The following is a 27530-nucleotide window of genomic DNA, read 5'->3' on the forward strand; positions in this document are numbered from 1 at the left end:
TCTGTCTTTCTTTCTCTCTTTCTGTCTTTCTTTCTCTCTTTCTCTCTTTCTTTCTCTCTCTCTTTCTTTCTTTCTTTCTTTCTTTCTTTTTTTTTTTGGTTTATTTCATTTTAGCTGCATATTATGGGCAAAGAAGTTTGGTGCCGTAGCTACCCTACCCACCCTCTATTACACAGCTAGAGTTTATCAGGTGGTAGCAGACACAGAAGTGGTGGCCTCCCACTCCTCTGTCATGTCTTAATCTGTTATTTTCTTTCATGGTTTCTTACATATAATCCCCTTTGATCATACCCCCACCCCACTATCTTCTCTTATCCCCTCTCCCTCCCACCAAAGCCCTTCTTCCCTATGAGTCTCTCGTTGTGGACCATCGCACTTACTTTGGGTAGCTTGCTTGAAAGAGCGTGGTTTAGTTGACCAAGGGTGACTCGTCAGTGGTTACACCACTGAGGAATATTACTGCCCTTTCCCTGGCAAGCATTTCCAGCCTACAGGTCCTCCGGGAGAGGTGGGACCCTAAACAGGACATCTGTGTCGTGCTCTGCTTGATATTGTAACGTGGCTCTGTCTGCCATTAAGCACCTCCAGAGAGATGGAAGTTGACTGTGTATAGCAGCGTGCTGGATTTAGACAGAGCCTCTTAGCCTTAATCTATAGCAGCAAAGTCAATGGCTTGAGAAGTTGTGAAAAACTGATTTGGGCCGCTCTGGGAGCTAAGTTGGGAGCTTGCACAATGGTCCCTGGAGCCTGAAAGAGTGTGTTTTTCAAACCTGCTCAGGGAATACTTGAGGCCAGGGGCCACGCTGACATGGGGAGCCAAAGGATGGAGCAGAGAGCTCTTGAAATGTTGGCTGTTGTCACAAGTCCCGCCCCTGCCCTTCTCTTTACCCAGAGTGGCTCCCTCGTGCCAGAAACAAGGACACATCAAGGGCAGCACACAGCCCTGTCAGCCATGGCTCAAGCGACAGGCCTTGGGGGCTATTTCTCACTGCCTTCAGAACTTTGGTTCCTGGGCCCACAAAAATCCCAAAATATTTCTGAGCTATGTTTTTAAGTCAGTATTACCCAGTGTGGTGGGGATTCAGGACCAAGGAGCTGAGTGCAGCTCAGGCCCTTTTTGTCTGTACAGCTACCATGTGTCCTGTGTGTGTGTGTGTGCGTGTGTGTGTGTGTGTGTGTGTGTGTGTGTGGTGTGTGTGTGTGTGTGTGTGAGAGAGAGAGAGACATGGCCTAGACTCACTGTAGCAGAGTATACATTATTGTTCATTGGTTTGTTTTTATTCCACTTAGAAAACAAAAGAAGAAAACCACAGAACTTCTTTTTCCAAAAGTATGTGGTAGGAATGTGTAATATGCAAACCAATGGGGAAGCGAGGCCAGGGGGGAAATGCATTTAGAATAACTGCATAAACCTAAGTCTGGGCATTGAGGCCGTTCTATGTGATGAGCTCTGGTTTCCCAATTCACAAAATGCTATTGCAAAGGCTGTTCCCTGTGCTGTGTGTCTATCAGTATGACCGTGGTAGAGAATGCCAAAGAAACAGAGACAGTTTAGCTGCTGAGACCAGGGTGGGTTTGTCACACACTTGGTCAAGAATGAGGTACCTTGTGTGACAATGAGGCTCTCCCTCTAACAGACCCCACAAGGAGCATGGTGGCATGAGAGAGGGAGAGAGAGAGAGAGAGAGAGAGAGAGAGAGAGAGAGAGAGAGAGAGAGTGCACAACCATGCTCGCTTCACCGTGATTCTGACAGTGATTTGCATCTTCCTCTCTATAGGTTAAAGAACAATCTAGAGCCTAGTCAGATCCCCTCAACCATTTTGTGGCACCCATATAATAATAATTACGACCACCACTTTCCCTTATAAGAGATGAGGAGTTGATTAATGAACCACTCAAAGAGTCATAGTAGGTAAATGGCTCAAACGGGACCACAACACCTGTCACCAGACTAGGACTGGGATGCCGTGTTTTCAAATTATTCAGTAACACAAAGGATGGAAACTATTTACACTGTATCATTAGGCTAAAGCAGACAGAATTTTCTTCTGACCATTTTGTTAAATTTATTTTATGTGTCTGTGTGTGCATGCACACACACACACACACACACACACACACACACACACACACACGTGCACATAGATGCCATGCCACATATAGAGGAATCAGAGGACAACTTTCAGGAGTTGAATCTCCTCCCGTGTTAGTCTCAAGTCAGCAGGCCCCTTTACCCACTGAGTCATCTTGCCAGCCCTCATGTGGCCATTTTTGATATCCAGAAATGGCAGTTTCTCATGGCTCAATCATAGGCCTATGTATATACATGTTGAATATATTAAATAGTTGCTTTGTAGATTTTAAATAGTTTATTAATTATCAATATGCACTCCACTGGGCATCCTTTGGTGTTAGTGGTGTGTGTGTGTGTGTGTGTGTGTGTGTGGTGAAGGTTAGTGGTGTGTGAAGTGGGGCTGGGGTTGAAGGTATTTGCCTAATGTTTCTTACTGGATCATCCCTCCAGGAGAGAGAGGATCACCAGATTCAGAAAAACAGTATACCCTAAATCTTTAAGTCACTTGTTGATATGGAAGACAGGATGGTGTCCTGAGTAAGGAGACTTCAGAGGACCCCTTAGGACCCCTGCTGCCCTGAAAGTGACCATTGTACCCCTTCTCTGGAGGGAGGGTCTGAGGGGGCCGAAGAGTGTGAATGGCATTTCTTATGGTGCATTTGTTACGACCAAATCCGCCTGTTGTAAAATTCCAAATGCCCAGTGGAGTTCATTACGATAACACCTGACCTGTATTTCTAACCAGCAAGGTCTTCACTTCTCTGGGAAATATTTTTTTTAAGCCCAGGGGAAAAGGTTTCGTCAGTTCAGTTGCTTATGTCTGAAAACACAGTCCTATGTGGAGGGGTTTTTCCTCGTTTTTTTTTTTTTCTTCTTCTTCTAATGAGCCTGATGTGGCTGAACCATGCCATGGGGCAATCACTTGCCAGAGACATTAAAAAACCAATAGAGCCAAAGCTCGCTTTCTCAGTGAAGTTTGCCTTGCATTACAGCCAACACAGACGATCAAAAGCCCTGAATCTTCTCTGCTTTTGCTGTCACGCTCCTTCAAAAATGGCTGAACAGATGTTTTTTCAATCTTACATACGAACTTCACTTCCTGGCGGTAGCTGTGTGTGCCAAGTTCCAGCTCGGTGCAAGTCTTTATGCCTGGATTCTAAGCCCTTGACAATAGGGGGTTCTAATGAGATGCTGACAGACCCCTTGAGCGCCAGCAACTATGCTAGCTGGATGCAGATGCAAGGGAAGGTCTGGGAGTTCCAGCAGAGGCTGAGCTGGCCAATCAATCCTTGTAAGAAGAACAGTAATTTTTCTTCAACTCCCAGGTTCACATAGATTTCTGGGCCAGACGTGCTTGCCTTTGCTTGGCCTCTGTCCACAGATGAATGTCCAGAGGCACTCTCAATTGGAAGCCTGTGTGATCAGCTTTCCCAAAACGGTGCGCTCCGCTGTCCCCAAACATGGTCTACTCAACAAGCCTGCAACACCCATGGGGACTATGTCTTCCAAGCAGAATAACCCCCGAGCCAACCCAAAGTTTGGGATAGAATCCATTCAGGCAACCATCCAACCTACTTTACTTACAGTCTTAGACCGTGCCCTAGGCTTCAGTATTTTTATATTTTCAGAAATAAATATTAAGTTTTCCATTATAAGACATTAAGTGACTGTTATAGAACATGCCAAACACAGAGAAATAGTTTTTAAAAGAGAGAAGACTCCTCCCTGCAAAACATAAAGTCAATATTTTGATGGGTCAATTATTTGCAATTTTTAATTTTTTAAAATTTTCAAAATTGTTACTTTTATGTGCATTGGTGTTTTGCTTGCATGTATGTCGGTGTGAGGGGGTTGGCTCCCTAGAACTGGTTTATAGACAGTTGTAAGCTGTAGGTGCTGGGACTTGAACCTAGATCCTCTGGGAGAGCAGCCAGTGCTCTTAGGTGCTGAACCATCTCGTCAATCCCTCAGGCGTATTTCTTAAGTAAAGAAAAAACAAATTCTATGATAATAGAATTCTAACTCAAGACATTCTGAAAAGCATGTCTAGGATCAAAAGAAAGATAGAAATGACATGCCAAGTCTGTGCAGGTGTAACTACTGGTTGGTTAGTTGGTTGGTTGGTAGGTTGGTTGGTTGGTTGGTTTAGCAGTACTGGTGTCACACCCAGGGCCTTGTGCATGCTAGGCAATTGCTCGACCACTAAATGATGTCCTAAGTCCAACAACCATTAATTTTGAACTGCAGCCTTGTGGTCATGCTAGACACACTTTGAAAACTATGGCTGGGTGTATGCAGAGAGCTACATAGAAGGTTAGCAGACAAATGACCAATGTCATAGATGTGGCACCAGGTTCTAAGAAGGCCTTCAGTGGTGCAAACGTAAGTCCTGAGACTGGAGAAGAGGAACTAGGAGTAATATTTGCCTTAAAAAGTCAATTCCTGGGGCTGGGGACCCAGCTTAGCAGCTAATGTGCTTGCTATGCAAGCATGAAGACCTGAGTTAAAATCCCTGGAGCCTAATAAAAAGCTAGCTATGGTAGTGTGCCTATAACCCAAATGCTGGTGGGGTGAGGGTGGGGTCAGATAGAGACAGGAGCATCACTGAGGTGTTCCATACCCACTTAGCTCCAGTTTCAGTGAAAGACTTATCTCAAGGGATTGAGTTTAGAAAGAGAGCAGGACACATGATGTCAACATCTGGTTCCATGTGTGCACAGACATGCATGTAACATCTGAACACACATGAACACATACATCACACTTGTCTCTCTGTCTCTCTCTCTCTCTTTAACACACATACACACATACACACAATCAATTATTGCCACACTATTTTCCCACAGGAATTTGAGAATTTATTAATGTCTTAGTGTTTCTTTTGCTGTGATAAAACACTGTAGCCAAAGGTAACTTGGGGGAGAAGGTTTTGATTTCAGTTCACAGCTTTCAGGTCACACTCCATTTCTGAGGAATGTCAGGCCAGGAATTCAAGGCAGGAACCTGAAGCAGAGGCCACGGAGGAGTGCTGCTTACTGACTTGCTCTTTGTTACTTTATTATACAACCCAAGACATTGGCCCAGTGGCCAATAACTTACAATTAGCTGGCCCTCCCACATCAATCATTAATCAAGAAAATGACCCACAGGCTGGCCCACAGGCTGAACTGATGGGAGCTTTGTTTTGTTTTGTTTTGTTTTGTTTTTCTCGACCGAAGTTCTCTCTTCTCAAATAATTCTAATTGGCATCAAACTTTAAAACAAACAAACGACCTAACCAGAACAGTTCGTCTTTTGCTCCTTTGTCAGAGGAATTAGCAGAGCTGTTCCTTTCCAGGATATAAAAAGGACAGTGGACACACAGGAAAGCTTTGGCCTTTTGCTAACCACCTGTTCGTTCTCACCATTAAATTAATATTTTTTTCCATTTTTCAGTTTTGGTACCTTTATTTTCTCCTATATCACAAGTCATTGTGTTCATCATAGAAAGGCCTGAAAATATGGACAAGTGAAAGGGATACATTTGAAAATACTCAAAAGTTTGTCAGCCAGAGAGACCACAAATCAAAAGTCTATCACATCCCTCTATACTTTGCTTTATGTATTTGTTGTTTTAAGTAGAAGTCCGGTCGATGTGTATCTTCTTGTGTAGTTGGCTTTGATCATCCAAGGGAGGGGTTTTCGGCATTGTTAAAATCTGTTAGTTTAACTATTTTATTCACACCCCATCGTATGGGCTTGGTACAGGTTACTGTACTGTGGGCCCTGTATTTCCCAACTTCTTATTGTTATGAAAAGTCCTTGAGTCTTTTCTCCTTTTTTTTTTGGCACATTTGTGATCATCCCTTTGAGATTAATTTCTAGAGATTAAATTAGTGGGTCAGATGATATGAACATACTCTGCTATGGATTGCCAAAGTCCCTCTGGAGGGATTGAATCTCTTCCTCGGGAAAGAGCCAGCATGTGGTTCCCCGCCCCTCAGCCGCTTCTTAGCTTCCATCCATCTAATAAACGAAAAAATAGCATTTTGTTACCATTGTCATTACTGTTTTATAATTCTCCACTTGGAATACTTCTGTTCGGGTCCCTCAGCCATTTTTGTTGGTATTCTCTGCCTATCTTTCTCTCTTTTCCTTCTCCTACTTGACTGACAGAAGCGTATTAGCCATCAAGGGCATAAGCACAGGAAATGCATGTCGCAAACATTTTCTTGATTTGTCATTTGCTTCTTGTGCATATGTGAGTTACAGAAGCTTTGTCCCTGCATGTCAGCTCTATCCTTCCCTCATCTGCTGTGACTTTGTGGTTCAAAGAATCGCACACGTCATGTCACTTTTTGAGGTGCCCACTACTAAGCTGCAGCTTTTTTTGCAAGTAGTTTGGTATTCTATTCAGATTTGCTTTCATGCTGAACACAGGGAGGACTCTAGGTTTTTTGTATTTAATCTCCCCTGGTATGTGAACTAGCTTTATGCATCCGCTCCCAACAACATGGCACCATCAGGTCTCATCCCTAACCAAGGCACATTTCTGGACCTTGTTTCCCCCCAACTTCTTGTCTACCTACTTGTTAGTAGAGTATATTTCCCACATCTTTTAATCTCTAACATCAGTGCTGGCCTTGTCAGCAAAGCTTAGTTATGATATGGTCATCGAGGTATAAAACTAGAAGTTCCATTGGCTGAAATGCACAGAACTTTAACACTTCTGCTTCAAATGTTCTAAGTTGTAATTTATGTTGGGTGCCCTTTGTCATTTTCACAGAATGTTTGAGAAATGTCATTGCAAGGGTTTGCACTTGTCAACTCTGCCACAACTCTTCTGTGGCACTTGGTAAAGCATCTCTTGAGAAGCTGGTGTGGCTCAAGCCATACTGCAGGTTGATATGTTGATGCATGTATTCATTTGTGTGTACACTTGTATATGTGTGTTGCTACATGTGCTACATGTGTTTGTGCATGTTTTATTGTGTATATATATATATATATATATATATACACGTATATTTGAGTATACATGTGTTCATGTATGTACATATGCTATGTGTATGTACAGGTGTATAAGTGTACATGTGATATATGTATATACATGTATGTGTTTGTGCATCTACGTATTATATGTACATGGGTTTGTGTGTATGTGTGTACATGAGTTATGTATACATATGTGTTTTGTGTGTATATGTGTATTATATGTGTATATGTGTTTTATGTGTATATATGTGTGCACATGCATAAATATGCACACATATTTAAATGACCAAAATGTACTATATGCACATATGAAATTCTCAAAGAGTTAATAATAATATCACATTTTTAAAAAGAACCTTCTCTATTACTATGCTTGAGTGAGGCTATTACAACAGCTGAAACTATGGTGTCATTTTGGTATCTACATTGAGATTTCAGTGGTGTGGAAGTTAGACCATAGTCAAGACCAGAGGCTCCTGATTCTTGGCCTTTCTTTGGCCTCTAAATCTGATATTAAGGGAAGGGAAGTATTTTTATATCATTGTTTTATGTTTTATTGATGCTAAATCAAAAGCTTTAGAAAATGATATTAGACTTGGAACCATAAACAAGATCCACCCCCAATGCTGAACCCTGCATCTTGTGTAGTACACTGAATTGGTCTAGTTTCTCACACATCTCCATGCACGAGCACGACATGAAGTTCTGCCTTCCTTTCCAAGGTTGTTTTTCTATTTATATTTGAAAAACTATCTAAGCATAAGTGTTCCGTAGCAAAAGCTCTTCTTCTTGCTGTCTTAGGCTTATGATTCTACTGTAATGCTGTCATTCTGGGTGCTGGAGGGATAGATGTCTCAGTGGTTACGAGCTCTTAGGGCTCTTGTAGAGGACCAAGTTCAGTTCCTAGCACCCATATGGAGCAGCTCACAACTACCTGGAGCTCCAGCTCCAGGAGATCCGATGCCCTCTTCTGGACTCATGTGCACATGCCCACACACAGACACACACAATTAAAAATAATAAAAGAAATCATTAAGAAGAAAGACATCAATCATATTGCACATATTGCCTGTGATTGCTAGCAGTGCAGTTGAGATGCAGAGGAAGAGCAGGTAGTGTCTACCTTGGGTACCAAAGTTTCTGACCTTCCGTTCACCTTGTGCTTAGCTATTGATGCTGTTTTCCCATCTCATCTGCTCCTTCTGAGCAAGCTTAGTAACAAATAATAAGATCCTCTCTCCTGATGTAACTCGATGGAGTGTGTGCCATGGAGGGGTGGGGCCCATCACTGTTTAAACTGCCTTTATTTTTCTTGGAAATTACCACACTTCGCCTTTGGCTCCCCTTAAGTCATTTTTAATGTTAATATTGTTAATATTGGTGGTTTCTTTCTGAGCATTATGTCAGGGGAGACTGAATTTCAGCTTAATTTCCCAAGTGCACTGAAAGTCCAGAGAGGGAGGTCATCTTCTGAATATTAATAAACTCCCACACTGAATGAAGAAGTGGTCCACAGAGAGAAGGTAATCATGGCGACCTTAGCCCTGGATGGCAAGTCCAGGCTAAGAGATGGGAGATGCCAGGGGGCTCAGAGCCCCACATAGAGCTTCTTTCTAGTGTGAAAAGTTGCCCACACTGCATAGAGTTTTTTTCTTGCTATTTCTATCACTAATGAAGATCTATAACATCCTACCCCCTACTTTGACTCCTGCCTCCCTGGACTCCAGTTGGAAAAGCATCCTGTCTTCTTACAGGGCCTTCCTTTCCTCTAATAGGATCGTTGCCACAGCGATTGTTTTATGTGTCTAATCATCCTGGGCAGTATTGTCACATGAAACATTTTCTCTGTTTCTCTATTTTATTAGTATATAGTGATTGTATACAGTTTTAGGGTTCAGATAGATGTAAATTGACCATCCGCAATAGAAATTGGTATGAAGATCCCTCAAGTTTGCTCTTGTTTTTAATCACTGGAACCTGGACCACTACCTGGGAGCTAATAATTTTTCAAACAAATTGAGGGGAAGGAAGGTACATGTTAAGAAACGATGGCTTTCTGATGAGCCCCCTCCTAAAGAGTGCCCACCTCTGCTTGCAGTCATGTCGTCAAGCCCCACGGTGGGATCCTCCAGCACGTCCTCCATCCTCCCGTTCTCCTCTTCAGTTTTTCCTGCTGTCAAACAGAAGAGTGCCTTTGCCCCTGTCATCAGGCCCCAAGGCTCCCCATCGCCTGCCTGCTCCAGCGGCAATGGGAACGGATTCAGAGGTAAGCCAAGAGACCACTTGGCATGCTGCATGTGATCCAGCTGCCCAGGGGGGCGCTGCAAAGGCTGAGCAAGCACCCCAGCTTGACGCAACAGCTCTGAGCACTTGCCTGCAGAGCACCTGTGGTTTATGGTGGGTCATGAATGGCAGATGTGCTGGCCTGGTGCTACACCTAGTGCTGGGTTAGTATCGGGGTGAATGAAGGCAAGACAAGCATCTGCAGGACATGGAGTTAAGGGTGGGAGAGGCATATGTTCAACCTAGAAACATCTGGGCAGCTCAGGATTGTGTTTTCCATAGCTAGGGTCATTCGCCATTTCTGGGAGCCGCCTGCCCACCCCTTCAAATGCTGCCTGTGGTTATTTCTTATCTAACTGGCTTCCCATCGGCAGTTCATGTTCATTCCCATGGCACATGTGGAAGGATCCACCAGGAGCAAAAACTCCAGTTATGTGCTAGCCAAATTGATAGCAGGTGCCTGATGAAGGGGTGAGGTGGGGAAGGAAGAGGGAAGAGCCAATGCTGTTTCAAAGAACAAAAAAAAAATTAATATCACCCGTCAAACCCGCTTTTGAGCAACGTCCTAAAATGTAATATGACATGACGTAACCCAAATGTGACGAGTACATGAGAATCTAATCATCCCTCCGAGAACAGGAGGCAGCTGATGGCAAGAGAGCAAATTGGAAACTGCTGAGCACCACGGTTCACTCGTGACCCACATTATTTTAGGCTGTTTCTCGGGGCTTGACATGAAAACACTCATGACAGGCAGTGTTGGTCAGCAGAGATTTGTGGGGACCTGGGATAGGCTGTGCCCTTCTGGGGAATCCCAGATCTTGGTGGCTTGTTGGAAGCCTGTGTGTTGGGGGATGGGTGGGGGTGGGGGAACCTGTGAAGATAGCAGAAAGAACTTGAAGGGCATGTTCCATTTCCGTGCCCCTTCACCAAGAGGGGACTGTGACATTTTGACAGAGATGAGAGAGAAACTGGCAAGTCCATTCCTGGAAACCCATCTTGAAACAGTCACTTAGGATTCCTCTCAGTAGGACTAGACTGCTGGAGCTCCATGCCACCCAACATGTGGGTAGTTGGAAACATCTGTAGAGTAGATGAAACTTTTTTTTTAATCCAGATGTCTAAGCCATAGAGAAACAACACAGCTTGTAACTAAGTGTCTCACCCTCCCTGTCTCTCATGGAACACCCTCGGGCTCCCTCCTGTCACTCAGAGAGGGATTAGGATCTCCATGGGGATCATGTTTACATCCTGGGCAATAAACACCGCAGGGGACATGGCTGCTTTGTCCTTCTCCTCACCAACCCCCTTGGTGACAGATGTCTCTGCTCTCTAAGTTCCTTGTCTTCATTCATCCACTTTCAGCTGAAAGGAGAATGGTGTGAGGAGGTGGAGGCTCCAGCCTCATGGCCCACAGTGTAGACGCCATTTCCTAAAACTTGCCCTTGTATACAAGGCACCACACTGAGTGCCCCACAGACACCCCCCCCCCTTCAGGTGCCTATTTAGCTGAATGGCTTTGTCTGAGGCCATGCAATGAGGAACCAATGACTTGAATTTAGACACTCAATTCAAGTCTAGGGTATGCTTTGACAGCTCACTCTCTCCAGGGACAGTGGTGGTGGACTTCCTCTCAATGCCCATCCTTCACTCATATCTGCTTTGTCACCAGGACAGAGGGAGGATATTGCTTTTCTGTAAAAAGCTCACAGTAAAAATGAACTGGACAATGCACAGTTAAGCATCTCTCAACCATGAAAGTCACCGATGAAAATGGTCTCCCAAGAATTTCCGTCTTTCTGTTCGTTGGATATGGTTGCCCTGTTGGCAAAGTCAAGGCTATCATCTGGCAAAGTTCCAACCCATCTAGTGCTGGGTGGGCCAGGAAAAGGGGCATGGATTAATGTGGTAGTGAGCCTTTTGAGCATCTTTGACCTTCTGTGTACAACTGGAAAACCTTGAAAGAGGAAGGGCTGAAGAGCACTGAGTGTAACAGGGTAGGAATGAGTCAGTATTCAGCCACCTAAACACTATTGTGACAATGTTTTCTGTGCCACTCTCTGCTTTACTTCTCTGGCGTTTATAGTTGATGAATATAGATTGTCAAGGTGATCTTGTATGCTGTGTGTCTGATTCATTTTCTAGCTCCCTCCAGAAACACACACACACACACACTAGCTTCCTATACTCCTAGATAATTACAGCAGTTGTTATATCTCCAAGTCATCAGGGAGTGTCCAGAATTGAACTGCCTTTATTGAAAACTTACATCGATTCAATATATAGTAATACAGGCAAAAATAATTAAGGCTTTGCTAGCTGTGTAAGACCTTAATCCAGATCTCACAAACATTCAATAAAGGCTGTATGGGCAGGGAAACAGACAGCTGACAATTTTGCCCGAGAGAACTAGCTGAGGTAGAGAAAGGGAGCGAGGGGAGGGGAGGGGAGGGAAAGAGAAAGGCAAGAGAAAGAGACAGGCTTAGGGAGAGCATGGATGGTCAGAATTTTGGCCATTTGCTTAGAGGCATCTTGGTAAGCGTTACCCAGAAAGACGCTTGTATAAGATTTGTTATTCCTCTCTGTACAATGTAGATAGGCAAGAGAAATCCAGGAATCAAATTGTAGAGAAGTTTGGATACAGAGGACTTTGGTAATTTCCTAGGTAAAATTCTCCAGGCTCATTAGAGCAGAGTCAAGGACAGAGGGATGTGTTATGCTGTGTGATCCCACACACTTTGTTCATGCCCACGTAGAGGGAAAACATTGGACCTCATTCTACTCAGTTAGGTGCCATCCACATCCTCTTGACTCGACAGAGAAGGCAGCGGGGGATGTATTTGGATACAGCATAGGGAATAATGGGGACTAGGCTGACTCCCAAAGTCTTTTTTTTTTTTTCTGGTTTTTCAAGACAGGGTTTCTCTGTGTAGCCCTGGCTGTCCTGGAACTCACTCTGTAGACCAGGCTGGCCTCAAACTCAGAAATCCACCTGCTAAGTGAATGCTTTTCCAGTAGACCAGCATTTCTTTTTTTTTTCCTTTTTCATTCAGTATCTTTATTTATTAGATATTTTCTTTATTTACATTTCAAATGCTATCCTGAAAGTCCCCTATACCCTCCCCCTGCCCTGCTCCCCTACCCACTCACTCCCATTTCTTGGCCCTGGTATTCCCCTGTACTAGGGCATATAAAGTTTGCAAGACCAAGGGGCCTCTCTTCCCAATGATGGCTGACTAGGCCATCTTCTGCTACATATGCAGCTAGAGACACGAACTCTGGGGGTACTGGTTAGTTCATATTGTTGTTCCACCTATAGGGTTGCAGACCCTTTCAGCTCCTTGGGTACTTTCTCTAGCTCCTCCATTGGGGGCCCTGTGATCCATCCAATAGATGACTGTGAGCATTCACTTCTGTATTTGCCAGGCACTGGCATAGCCTCACACGAGACAGCTATATCAGGAGACCAGCATTTCTAAGGGAATAGCTCCATGTACCATCAGTGAATACCAGACAAGGACGAACTCATTTTTTTTTAAAGCACTAATCCAGTTGAGGGTACAATGTTCATGAAGACCCTTAGGATGGAGAGAAAAGCCTGGTTTGTTATAACTGATGCCTAGGAACCCAGCAGGTTCAGCATCTGGGTTTCTCTACTGGTTCCACCTAGTGATGCAGGGCACGTCTATCACAATTTAGTTTACATGTTTACTTCCGTCGTTCCAAGATGACCCATCAACATGCAGAAATCGCAAAGCACCTGCCAAACAAGGATGCTATAGGTTGCTAGCACCAAAGCTTCTGTTAACCCAATCCTGGAGAAAATGCACTCGCATATGAACACCTCGCCATCCCCCTGGGTTGTATTAGGGTCTACTGTCCCCACTCCTGCCTCCCCTCTCTGTGATCAATTTCACCAAAGAAGTCTTGATGTTTCAATCCCGTGTTGTTCTTTTCTTGCAGCCATGACAGGACTTGTTGTTCCCCCGATGTAAAGCGGAGGAAGAACTGCTTTCTCATACCACAAAACTACTTATTCCGATGGACCAATTATGAAGGAAGCACTCTGAGCTTGTTGGGGAGAGTTGCGCCCCCAAGCGGCCATGTTGGACAGATTTGGGAAGGCAGAGAGCCGCCATCTTGGTCTCGTGTTCCTCATGAAGCATTGACAGTCACTACACAAACTGACCCTTTTGGAGACAAGAACAGAGAAATGTCATGGACATGGTCAGTGCAAAGAGCAGAAACGCAATTCTTTGTTATGAACATTACAAAAACCACCTTCCTATGTTTGTAAAATATTTAAGAAAAACATTGGCAAACATTCATGCTTAATATTTTGGATACTATTTGTTTTTCTTTGTAGGAAAAAAAAAGTTGAAAGTTTCTATTTTCTATGAATCCTTTCAGATACCAATTTAGTTTATGCAGAAAAAAAATTGAACAAAACAGGGTACCAGCATGGAAGACTTTCTTAAAATGAAACCTGAATTGAATGAGGAAATGTTGTATGTGTGTTTGCTTATACTTTAAGCTCTTTTAAAAAAAAAAGGGAAAAAAATTTAAAATGTTTTACAGTTATTTAAATAAATAAACGTGTAACTTATTGTAAGTAGAGGTAGAAATTAAGACCTTTTTTAAGAAGAGAAGAATTTCTCTTCCTGATGTAAAATGAAATTGACACACGTAGTGACCAGTTTTAAAGGTGTGTTGTTATTACAGTTGCTTATTAGATTCTTATCCTACATCCCACACCCCCCTCTTTTCCCATCACTTCATCAACCCATGCACAAGGATGTGTAACTTGTGCAGATTCCCACAGAATCCACCACAGAAACCAGACTCAAATAAACGCCAGCACACCAACACTTCAACCCACCACTCCATTCCCAGATCTGCTTTCTAGTTTACAGATCCCTGTGGTGTCCAATCTTGGTGAAGCGTTTTGAAAAATACATTCCTCCCTGAGCAATGCAGGGAGTCCCCATGTTACCCTTTCAGCTTTGAACATCCTCAGGCAAGAAGTATCTCACCTCTAAGGAGGGTCAAAGCCCCATGGCTACACTGACCAAGGAGTCTTCAGAATTTTTCTCCGACAGAGCCCTACAGTCCTTCCTCTTTGGGTACTCTATTCAGGCATGGAGGCAGGAAGCTCCATAGAACTTTGGAGAAAGAACTCGGGGAGCTTGGTTGTGTTTCTTGGACTCTTAAGACTCAGTCTTTGACTGTTTCCTTTCTATGCAGAGTTTTCCTTTTATGTTAGTAAACTCCCCTGGAAAAGCATGTATCTCACCTGACACTGTTTCTGAGATGAGCAGGGTGGGGTGAAGAGGAACGAACTCAAAACCCCCTAAGTGGCTCTCTTACTGGGAGATTCATGGCAGCTGTGTTCCAAGCGGTGCAGTTACCCAGCCTGCCCTGGGAGCCTTGTGCTACCTACCTAGTTCTTAGCAGGGGAAACCTTGCAGTAGTTGCTAACAGTGGTAGACTCTTGAAAATGTGTGTGGTCCTGGAGCTGCATCTAGACTTGCTTGGCTTGCCAATAGGATGTCATGATTTTCCAGGTGTCTTCTCTTTGATTCCAATGACTTAGCTTGGGGTTCTTGGTTAGACTTCTAGCATTGGAAATTGATGCATCTTTCACGGGAAAAAAAAAACCAACCATCATTAGTACTTCTGAGCCAATTTTAGATGACCCTCTCATTGCCCGATTGGCACATGTCCTCACCCAACCCTCAACTGGATTATTTGCCTTCAGTTTGCTAGAATTACCCACTATGACATTTTTTTTCTATGCACATGAGAATCCACAATTTTAGAAACCTGGCATGCTTATAACCACTGCTGACAGTCCTTCATAGGCAGGGCTCACAGCGCCAAACTATACGGAAATGCATGAGAAAAACTTCCCTGGCTAACAACCTGGTACAGGGAAAGAACATGTGGAATACGAACATTACCATCCCACAATGGAGGCAGAATACAATTAAGCATGTTTAGACCTGGCTTTGAGCCAACCCAACCTAAGAACTTTTTCTTTCTTTCTTTCTCTCTCTCTCTTTTTTTTAAGTAGCATAGCTTTTAGAACCTGTGAATCTTTCTCTTGCATGAGGATTAGTGCAGTTCTGTCTCCAGAATGATCGTAGAATCTATCAGTAGCTTTACACCGAAGACTGTGTGTAACTAAATACTGGACATCTTTGACCATTCACTAGGACGTCGGCAGCCACAGATCTATTTAATTGTACAAACGTGTGTAAGGGTTATTTTTAGTGTATTGATAAATTAAAAACAAAGCCACTCTGTCCTCTTTAGTCATTGCTATTAAATGATTCTGGTCCCAGGTTATTTTTATGCCCCCAAGTATCTCTATAGGTAATGATAAAAATTCTGTTCTATTTTTGAGAGGAGCTGTGTAAGATTTTTTTTTTCATTTCAAGGTACAACTTTCTGCATTGTTTATCTCATTTCTTTGGTTACAGCGTCAAAATTCTTCCCAGTTTTTCTTTGCACATTTCAACATGCATGGTTTAAAAACCATTATCTTTACCTTTTGTACAGTAAGGCCTCATTTCCAAACTGTATAGTTTTGGTTTTTTTTGGGTTTGTTTGTTTGTTTGTTTTCTTGCTTTGTCAGTTACATACAGTATAAAGTTGCTATGCACAGAGCTTTTTGTAAAGACAGCTTTTTTTGTTTACTGTTTTTAATGGTCTTCCTTATGAAAGAATATCTTGTTTGTAAAATGAATATGTCTACTTCAGTTTTAAACTTTAAATTATCCTAACAAAAAAATAAAATTTTTGTACTGTAAAAATTATCTTTGCTTTTTTTTTTGTGTGTGTGTGGAAGAAATTTAATTGGGGAGTTGTTGGGTGGTAGCTTCCGATGACTTTGAGTCAGTCGCCTTTTCCTCTGGTTAAGGAAAACTTATCAAAACTTTTGCTCAAATTGAAGTATGAGATCAAGATGATGAATTAAGGAAGAGATATGGTGATACCAGTTTTCTGCATGCATCTGCCATGTGTCCATAGGTCACATTCTATCATCATCCTCCCCAGACTCATAGGACTGTTTTGCTCTGCTGGTGTCAGATGCATGGAAGTCCTGAGGTTGGTGGTCTACTGTGGGTTGAGATCATCTATTGAGCAAATAGAAGTTGACATTTGAGACACTGCATTTGAGAGTTGGAGGCACAAAACCACAAGGCCTAGCTTTTGGGTTGTTTTTTTTTGTTTCGTTTTTTGGGTTTTTGTTTTTTTCTTTTTGGTTTTTTTTCAAGGCAGGGTTTCTCTGTATAGCCCTGGCTGTCCTGGAACTCACTGGAACCAGGCTGGCCTCGAACTCAGAAATCTGCTTGCCTCTGCCTCCCAAGTGCTGGGATTAAAGGTGTGCACCACCACACCCGGCTACACAAGGTCTATCTTTAAATCATAGGAAAGGGACAAGACACACTCACTCCCCTGGAAGGAAACAGTCAGAGGATATAGTTCTAACAGGAAGACAGAAGGACTGCACCCTCCAGAGGCTCTGTAAGTCAGCAGTAACATTCACACGACTTTGGGATGAGAATCCTAGTTTTGCTAACCTGCCAATGGAAGGAAGTAACAAAGATGCCCAGCATCCTCAGGTTTGTCTTTAAAGAGGAGAACTCTAGGCCTCGGCCTAGTCTCACAAGAGACAGCTATATCAGGGTCCTTTCAGCAAACGCTTGCTAGTATATGCAATGGTGTCATCGTTTGGAGGCTAATTGTGGGATGGATCCCTGGATGCTCATAGTCAGCTATTGGATGGATCACAGGGCCCCCAATTGAGGAGCCAGAAAAAGTATCCAAGGAGCTAAAGAGATCTGCAATCCTATAGGTGGAACAAAATTATGAACTAACCAGTACCCTGGAGCTCTTGACTCTAGCTGCATATGTATCAAAAGATGGCCTAGTCGGCCATCACTGGAAAGAGAGGCCCATTGGACTTGCAAACTTTATATGCCCCAGTACAGGGGAACGCCAGGGCCAAAAAGTGAGAGTGGGTGGGTAGGGGAGTTGGGGGGAGGGTATGGGGGACTTTTGGGATAGCATTGGAAATGTAATTGAAGAAAATACGTAATAAAAAAATATTTAAAAATAAAATAAAGAGGAGGACTCTCAGTGCTTGGCTGCTTCTGCATCTCAAGAACCACAACTGTTCCTCTCAAGGGCTGAGAAGAGAAGCAGGCACCGTACAGGGTTTACTCTGACCGTTTGTGGATAAAACAACGAATAGCAATGGGACCATTGTTCTGCCTTGTGCCCTTTGGTCCAGGGAAAACTGGGGTAGAACAATAGGCATCAGGGTGGAGAAACACTATTCTGGCATCCATGAGCTTGGTGGAAAGTGGCCCATGTAGGAGAAGCCATGGTCCCAGTTCTCAGGGATGATAAGCCCTAAGAACAGCCTATGTTTTCCCCCATTAAAAAGTTAATAAGATCGCTTTTTGTCATAGGCTGAAACATCTGCTGTGTTATGGCTTTGACTTTTTGAGGACAAAGCTCACATTGTTTTCAATTCCAGATTTTTTTTTTCCTTCAAGTCCAAGAGTTTGAGCCCATGAAAAATTGCTTTTAAGACAGGAATGAGACCAAAATGACTTCTAGCATCCAATCCAACTATTTACCATTTCTGAACTGAGAAAGAGCACAGTGGTCACATAGAATCACAAGGGCTGCCCTGAGTGAGGCCTCAGAAGTTTGGAATGTTATGACTGCTAAACCTTAATAGCACCACTGGGGAGGTAGCCCCGGGTTTGGGGGCTTGCAGGTCTCACAAAGAACTCCCGATCTGATTCCCAGAATCCACACAGGACAGTTCACAACCACCTGAACTTGCAGCTCCAGGGGATCCAGTGCTGTCTCTGACTTCATGAGGACCCACACACATGTAAATACCGGTGTGTGTGTGTGTGTGTGTGTGTGTGTGATGATAAAATGCAAAAGCTATCAATAGCCCTACTGCAAATAGTGAGGATAACAAGTAGGCAATGGAAATGCTACCCTTCTGCCTTCTGTGGAAGTGCAGAAGGAACGGGAGTCTTGAAAGCCCGCAGACCCAAACCCCAACCCTAGCCCCATCCCTCACAGTAACTGATTATCAGAAAAGTATACTTACAAATTTCAGTTTCCCTTGTCTGGAAAAGTGGAGGGGAGACCTTTACGCCAAGATCCTTGTGCCGTCGAGATTGTGGCGAGGTTTGAGTAAAACCACGAATGTGAAAAGTCAGACACAACAACTATTTAGCTCACTGTGTTTTTGTTTCTCCTCCCTTAGCCTGTGATAAACATTCACACGTGCTCTGAAGAGCCACACATTCCTCTTTTCTTACAACTCATCCTCGGCTGCACAGAAAAGAGGATTATTAATTAGACATTAGATTATTAGTTAGTCTTTGAAACAAACGTGTTTGGAGGTACAAGATCAGACTGTGGGAACAGCATCGTTTACATCACAATTCATGAGATGGCTGCTCCTTCAACTGGATCTACTAACCCAGTCAGGCTCCTAATACCTGTGTTCCTATCTCCTGAAAGTCAGAGTGAGAGTTCTGGAAGAGGCATGGCCTGCTTGACATGGACAGCCCGTCCTGTACAGTAGGCAAGCCTTTTGAAAGGAGTTGCATAGGAAACAGGTTAAGGTCTATGAGGTGTGTGTGTGTGTAGAAAGTCCAAAGTTTACCTCTTTGAAATCTACAACTCACTCTAAATCCCCTCATCTTTTTCATTTCACACCATGAGTTTTGTAGTTTGAATGTGAAAACACCCCACACCAAATTCACATCTGAACACTTGGTCATCAGATGGTGGCGCTGTTTGGGAAGACTGTGGAACCTTTGGGAAGTAGCACCTCCATAAAAGAAGTGGGTGGGCCTTGAGGGCTTATATCCCTACACCACTTCCTGTTTCCTCTCTGCTCCTGATTGCTGAGATACAGTGTTGTTCCTGTTGCCAAGTCTCTCCCTCCCCAGCAGGATGCACTATACCTTCTAGAACTCAAAGCCAAATACAAGTCTCTACTCAGGTTGCTTCCTGTCAGGTATTTTGGTCCTAACAATGAGAAAAGTCACTAATATTCCCAGGACACAGAAAGGTTAGAAAATCAACTTTACTCAAACAAAAATGGCATTCTTGGAGCTAGAAATGCCATTAAACCCTCTAGCAAGAAGCTGATGTCCTGTGGAGGCCATAGGGGTGTGGACCTTCAACCCTGAACCCAAAGGTGGTTCTCTTTGGTCTCCCTGGAAGGTGCCGTTCCTCAGTGTTGTTTTGTTTTTTAAAACAACACCATCCATCACTGTAAATTAATGCTTTTAATATTGACTGTATTGATTTTTGACTCTTCGTACTTTGTGAATTTCGTCGATTGGAACAAGCACACAGAAAGGCGTGAGGATGTGATCTTTAGTTTTAGCTTTGTGCAAGATCCAGCCCAATTAAAATGTAAGGAACACTCCAATGGCCTTTCAAGAATCTTTTCTTTTTTTCTTTTTATTAATACAAAATTCTTAATTTCCAAATCAATTTTACAGATTTGAGAAGTGCCAGACTATGGGGCTGAGAATGAGAAGGAAAAGTTTGGTAATCGACGAATCGGTCACTGCTTGAGTAATCAGGACTTGGCTGGATGTATAATGCCTGCGTTCTGGAGTTGTGTTTCAATAAAGGATCTCTCCATGTCCAGGCATTTCATTCTTGCCTCTGAATTATGTTCATATCCACAAATCCCAGCCAAGGACCTATTGAATAATTTCCCCCACATGTAACATTTCCCTAGTGATGTTTTCCTTGCCTTCGTCCTGTGAAATATAGAAATGTGTTTCTAATTATTAGCAGAGCCATCTGGTAACTGCACTGTCTCATTCTCAGTCCAGTGACTCATGGAATGGACTGCTGGGTAGAGCTCAGTCATGTTTGACACCATCTAAGAAATGGAACCCTGATAAGGATCTCACATTGCACCGGGTCACCTGTAACCAAGGTGATCATATTTTGGAGGCCAATAAGCAGAGCTTGTGGCTTGACAAACAGAAATAGGTCAGAAGCTGGGCGTGCCCAGAGATGTCTGTGTCACACGTGACAAGAGTCACTTGCTTCCTGTGCCCTGATGCCTTTGCTCCTCTTGCTTTTGAAAACATAGAGCAATTGGTTAGGATCTTGCTGTCTTTATGTCTGCTTGTGGCTGGGGCCCAAGAATCTATCTCTTCCCTGAATCGCTGAGTGAAAAGAGATAGGCACAGAAAGTAACCAGCTCTTCTGAGAAACTCACTGCTGAGTTTTCAGGAAAAAGTCCTGTACTTCATGTATAATAAGCATCTTACAAAACTGGCCCTCTCCTCAGGCCTATGGACTTGGCATCCTCATAGTTGTGCCCAAGGGGTATGTGCATATACCAGGCTAAATTCTTTTCTACTTTGATTCATGTTTTACTGGCTTCCAAGTTTAAGAGTCTATGCTAATTAGCACGGACAGTTCTCATATTCAGTGACTATATATATATATATATATATATATATATATAATTTAAACAAAACACAGAGGATTTCCTAGCTGGGCCATCTGTGTTGGCTTAGAGCTGGGTACCAGGCTGAAGATAAATTCAGTTAAGAAAACTGTCAGAGGACTTGGGCATGGGATGAAGTTAAAGAGAAACAGGAAACAGCACTGAGATTCCATCCCACAAGATACATTTTGATGTAGGAAATGTGGAGGGGGCCATTCCTTGGTGGGAACACAGGAAAGATGATTGATGGCAGCGACCGGCGAAGTGACAGCTGAACGTGGAGCCTCACCTTGACATCCATCAGAATGGCAGAGGAGAAGAGCCCTTGGCAGAGGGAGCAGCTGGAGGAGGCAGAGAAGGGACAAGGAGACACGGAGCCTCGGGCAAATGCTTCAGGTCTCTCATGGAAGCACTGGGCTGCTTTCTGCCTATTGGAGGACTGTGTTGGCAAGATGAATACTTGGGGGAATAAGCCAGTGAAGGATGCTTTCCCCAATGTGTTCTAACTTGACTCTAAAAATCAAGGACTTCAGCGTCAGTAACAAAGAAAGCTGCATACTCCTATTGCCGCCTGTGGTGTCCTTTGTCAAGTAGGAGTGGAGACCCCAAGTGAGCTCATTTATGATTCTTGCTTCCTAGCCAAGGTTGCATGTTCTCAGGTCTTCAGATGTATGCTCTCCTTGGCAAGGCTTATCATGTGCATACAATACTAGACCAGGACATGCTGGGCAGGTGATGTCTAAAGTCAGAAACTGGGTTGCAGTGGAAGGACTTAGAACCATGCATTGGTCCATTTTTGATGCTATTACAAGAGGCTAGGTTCTTTACAGAGAACAGAGATTTACTCACAGTTTTGGAGGCTATAAAGTGGACATGGCATCACAGTGACAGAAACACATGTTGAAGAGCTACATGATGAAACAGGACACCAGAGAGAAGTGGGACCTGGGTTTGCTCTTTTCATCATGACTAAGTCTTGTGGAAATCAACCTGGGTCTTGTGAGAACTCCATCAACCCCTTTCAGAGGACAGCTATCCAGTGAGCTAATTGCCTCATACTAGACTCTACTGTTTACAGACTCCATCATTCCCCAAAGCATCACATTCACTGAGAACGGAGCCCCCAGCACTCCAGGAACTGGACAAAATCCACCTCCAAACTCTATCAAACCCTAGGTTATCAATTGGCGGTTTGTATCAGCTCTTGGCCACTCTTGAGATTATTTACATATTTATTTTGGGTGCATAAATGGCCCAGTACCTCCACAGGAATGTTGTAAGAACAAAAGGACATGATTCCCATGAAACTAGGACTTGATGTGTGCCCATGGAGTTCTGTGTTCTTGTGTTGAATCAAGGCTTGGGACCTCATTAGACGGTGTTTTCAGTTCTCACTTAGTGCTGAGTATCAGGTAACCAGTATGAATCTGTGGCAAGGCCTTCCTGAAACAGGTTAGGTTAGAGTCAAAGTACTAGAGGCAGCTTAACTTCTAGTTTTTCCTCTGGTGACAATAACAGCAAGCAAGAGACTTAGCAAAATAAGTCCAAATGAAGGTGTAGTTACAGGCTTGAAGTGACAGAACCTCTTCCAAACCACACCATGATAATGGCACCAATCCAGCACATGTGCGGAATCTTAAATGACAACCTGTCCAGGGAGCAGTGTCAACATTGGCCTGGCTGATTCCCTAAAGGTACTTGTAACACCTGTAGTCAGACGGCTTTCAGTGAAGAGACGCATCCCAGTGAGGAGTGTGTGTGTGTGTGTGTGTGTGTGTGTGTGTGTGTGAGAGAGAGAGAGAGAGAGAGAGTTCCCTCAGCCATTTGGAAAGCCTTTAGAGCAAACACTGAGGTTTCTGAGAAAAGAAGAAATCATTACTCAAGATTCTTATCATCAACTCTTGCTTCTGCTTCCCACCTGTTGCTCTGCCACACAAATACCAGACTTGTAAGCGTACAACTGCATAGACAAGTTCCTTAAACTAGACCAGTTTTTTTCTGGACTGTCTCTGACTCTGTCTGTCTCTGTCAGTCTTCTCTCTCTGAGTCTCTGGTGTGTGTCTTTCTATTCTCTCTCTATCTGTGGGTCTCTGTCTTTCTGTGACTCTGTCTCTCTGTGACTCTGTCTCTCTGTCTCTGTCTCTGTCTCTGTCTCTCTGTCTCTCTGTCTCTCTGTCTCTCTGTCTCTCTGTCTCTCTGTCTCTCTGTCTCTCTCTCTCTCTCTCTCTCTCTCGGCTGTCTTTCTTTGGATAACCCTGAGAAATACATATATTTAAAGCAAGCACTGAGTGCGCATGTGTGTGTGTGTGTGTATACCTGTTCATATGTGTGTGTATTCACATGTATGTGTTCATGTGTATATGTCTGTTCATCTGTTCATGTTGGTAGGTGTGGTACATACCTGTGTATGGAGGCCAGGTGACAACCTCAAGTGTCATTCTTATGACTGTCCACCTTTCAATTCTGTGATACAGTCTCTTATTGGCTTGAAACTCACTGTTTAGGCTCAGCTAACTAGCCAATCCCATATATCCTCTTGTCTGTGCCTCCCCAGTGCTGGAATTATATGAGCACACATGGCATTTGTTTGTTTGTTAATGTGAACTCTGGGATCAAAATGCTTGTAAAGCAGGCACATGCTGACCGAGAGCTATCTCCCACACCCCTAACAAGTAGATTTGATTGTATGAAAATTGTATATGAATAAATTCTTTCAAAAAATGAAACCCCAGGCTGCATAATTCCATTTGAATAACATTCAAGAAGCTGTGAACTAATCTGTGGTGACAGAAAGCACATCAGTGGTTGCCAGGGGCCTGGGCAAGGTGACAGACTTGGGGGAATGCTCAAGGGTGATGAATGGACTTGCTTCCTCGGGGGTGGTCCTAGTTTCATGGGCATTTACAGACGTCAAAACTTGCCCACATGCACACGTAAATATGTGGGGTTGATTGTATGTCAGTAATCCCCTAACAAAGGCATATATATATATATATATATATATCCCTTAACAAAGTCATATCTATATACACACACACATATATGCACATATATGTATATGTATATATATATATTCAGTGAAAGGGTTCACCTCAGTGGTGTATGTGTATGAAGCAAAAGGAACACAAAAGCCAAAGTAGAAAAATATCTAAAGTCCAAAGTGGAAGGGATCTAGGTGGCCCATTTGTTTCCCCTCTGTCCCATCCCTTGAAGTACTGAGGTCTAACAGTAAGTAAGGCTACCATGCTCCAAAGCATGTCAAGAATTCTGGTCCCCCTATCACTTTCAGACAGATAAGATGACAGTGAGGATCTGTCCTTGGACATACAGTCACTCTGGGCTTTATTGGAGATGACCTAGGAAGTCAGAGAAAGTCCAGCGTGTTGTCAACAGAGCAGGTTCAGAGACTGTCAGGATATCCTTGCTGGCTTAGGTGCATTACCAAGTCAGTTTTCATCTGGAACCAATGTTTCCTGCTAAGGAATGGAGCACAGAGTGTGTATCTTCTCATTACAATAAAGACACAGCTGGTCAGAGAGCACACGCTTCCAGGATTGTTTAAGACATAAAACAAGGGGCTGGAACAATGACCTAATGGTTAAGAGTGCTTACTGCTCTTGCCTAAGACCAGACTCGGGTTCTCAGCACTTGCATCAGGCAGCTCACAACTGTCTGAAATCCCAGTGTGAAAGGAGATCCAGCGCTCTCTTCTGCCTTCCATAGACACCTGCATCCTTATACATCACACACACACACACACACACACACACACACACACCCCACACACACACCCCCCACACACACACACCCCACACACACACACACACACACACCACACACACACACCACACACACACACACACACACACCACACCACACCCACCACACACACCCCACTGGGGGTAAATTCTTTTTAAAGCTATCAAATGGCAGGATTAAGCAGATAGAAATCAGGGCTGGAACGATGGCTTACTGGTTGAGAGCACTGGCAACTCTTCCTGAGGATCCAGGTTTGTTTCCCAGTACTCATATGGTGGCTCACAACTGTGTGTAACTCCAGTCAGTCCCAGATCCCCAACACCCTCCTCTGGCCTCAGCAGACACCAGGCACACATGCAGTGCATGAAGAAAACACTGATACACAAAGACTAAAATAAGTAAAGGGAGAGAGCACAGAATTTCCCTCTTGCTGGGCTGAGAGGCAAAGGCCACTTTTCAGTAGGCATGGTAGATGCAGCAGCTGTTCCAGTGGAACTTTGAGCAAGAATGTTAGCACTGATATGCTGTAGAACTGCATCAGGTGTATCCTGGGATGCATGAAAGGCACATGTATAAGAAGGGAACAGCAGAGGCCAGGAGAGACAGAGAGAGGAGCCTTCCATTTGTACTTGCTGAGAGCAGAGGGAGGGCAGAGCATAATGTGGCATCACAAACAGCCACTAGGCACAGACAGCCACTTTAGCCACTCCCTGCTATGAGTGGCTTCAGCCATTAGTAGCTCTCCTTTTCTACATGGCATGTCTTGGGAGTTAGAACCACTGCAGGGGCATTTCAGGTGAGATCTGGTGGCCAGCCTAAGCAACAAAGCAGATAGCTTAGCATTCCCCTGAGGATGGTGGCCATACACATTCCTCCATCACAGAGTGTCTTAAACAGAGATCTGAACTTCAGAAAGCAGGATTACTGGAGCTTCCAGTCTACCTAGGGGACAGAGAGGCTGGGCATTCAGCATCAAGGGGTTGAACAGGTTGGTTTTCTCCAAGGCTCACTGATGGCTGCCCACTCATTCCGTGAACACATTCTCTTCCCTCTGATCTTGCCTCTGGCTCACCTGTCTATGACTGACATTTTGGTTGTAGAGGCAAGTGTTGAAGGCAAGTGTTGAAGTTGTGCTTGTAAAAGAAACAGCTCTGCCAACAGGAAGCAGAGAACCCTGGGGGTGTTTCAGCACGCAGGCTGAGAGCCGGCCAAACCACTGAACTTTCAAAGATCCCTGAGTCTTGTGGTTCATCATGGCACAAAATTGTAACCCCAGCACTCAGGAGCCCGAGGCAGTGGAATTGGGAGCTCAACCTCAGTCTGGATTACACCATAAGACCCCTATCTCGGGAGGCGGAGGCAGGCGGATTTTTGAGTTCGAGGCCAGCCTGGTCTACAAAGTGAGTTCCAGAACAGCCAGGGCTATTCAAAGAAACACTGTCTCAAAAATAAAAAAATAAAATACCTCTAAGAAAGCTTTGAGAGCCGAGACCAGAGCCAGATATGCCTGAGCTGCACACAGGTGCAGGGATGCTTGGCATTGCTGAAGAAGTCCTCGTGAAGGGCACCATTCCAAACATGCAGCCTTGAGATGGTCCATGGGGCAGATGGCCATGAACACCGGGACTGTGGAAGCTGGAAAAGTGACTCCTATCTGTCAAAGGTGTCACAGACTAGGAATGGTGGACACTGTGCTGAATTTGTGCTTGCTGTCATTTTGCAAAATGGCAATGGAACCTGGATGATGATGATATTGTTGTTGTTATACTTAAAAAGAAATTAGGGCTAAGAAGATAGCTAGTGGGTAAAGTGCTTGCCATGCCAGCATGAAGGCCTGAGGTGGGATCGTGGCACCCACATATACAGCCAGGTGTGGTATTATACATCTGAAATCCCAACACTGGGGGAGGGGCTGGACAGAGAAAGCAGATCTACAGAGCTCACTGGCACTGGCCATGCAACCCAATTGGTGAGCCCTGGGTTCAGTGAGGGACTGTCTCAAGAGATGTGGAGAGAGACTGAAGAAGACACTCACCATGAATCTCTGGCCTCCACACGTCTGTACACGTATGCATAGCACATATGCATCAGCATATGGGTTTTTTTTTAAGTCAACTGACTGCCATCCTTATTAGATTGGTGTGCGTGTGTGGGCGTGAATGTGCCATGGTGCGTGTGAGGAGGCCAAAGGACCACTGTATGGCTTCCAGTCTCCCTCCCACTTTTACATGGGTCGCAGGGATTGAATTCAGGCCACCAGTCTTTACCCTCTGGGTCGTATCATTGCCCCACAGAATTTTCTGTAATCACTCTTGAACGTTCACACACAGCCCATGATTGGCTTTTGCTCTTGGTGCTTTACAAATGGGCTTAACCTAGGTTGAGGCAGGTTGGGGACATGGCCAAAGCCAAGAATCAGGTAGTAACAGAGCCAGAACCTAACCCTCCCTCAAATTCCCCTCATTTCCCACTTGCACCTAAAAATAATATAAGCAAGATGTTATACAGTTTTGAATCTTAAAAAACATCTTTTAAAATAAGATTATTGTTTTTCTAGATTCAAGTTGGGCCTTGGAAGTGGGGAAAGAATTGAGAGAACTTGGAAAGATTGAGGAAGGACCTGGCCAAAGGGAGCAATAGCTTGGGAGAGCAAGAGCAAACTCTCCCTCACCAGGGGGAAGGAATTTGTTCACTGTGTGCATGGTGAGCTCCATAGGGGCTAGAGCTATAACCTCTCTGTGTCTTCTCCTCTCCCTCCCTACTTCCCAGCTGGGAGCAGAGTGCATTCTGAGCTGTCATTCATATATCATGTTATGTGGCCAAGAAGGAAAATTCCAGAATGCATTGCTTACTGTCTTCTCTCTCTCTCTCTCTCTCTCTCTCTCTCTCTCTCTCTCTCTCTCTCTCTCTCT

The 27530-nt window shown here is 44.0% G+C and overlaps 1 protein-coding gene across 2 annotated transcripts in view; it reads left to right on the plus strand.

The window, feature by feature from the left end:
- Ebf2 (EBF transcription factor 2) overlaps window positions 1-16096 on the plus strand; it is a 200389-nt gene extending 184293 nt beyond the window's left edge. The window contains exons 16-17 of one of the 2 annotated variants that reach the window (XM_021181503.2): window positions 9148-9315; window positions 13296-14978. In XM_021181503.2, the coding sequence (XP_021037162.1) occupies window positions 9148-9315; window positions 13296-13327 (200 nt within the window). In that variant the 3' untranslated portion in view covers window positions 13328-14978. Of the gene's footprint in view, window positions 1-9147; window positions 9316-13295 lie in introns of both variants that reach the window. The other variant, XM_029469196.1, reaches the window with a different exon arrangement.
- Window positions 16097-27530: the final 11434 nt, after the last annotated feature.

The sequence above is a fragment of the Mus caroli genome, chromosome 14 (genome assembly GCF_900094665.2).
Source record: "Mus caroli chromosome 14, CAROLI_EIJ_v1.1, whole genome shotgun sequence".
Lineage (NCBI taxonomy): Eukaryota > Metazoa > Chordata > Mammalia > Rodentia > Muridae > Mus > Mus caroli.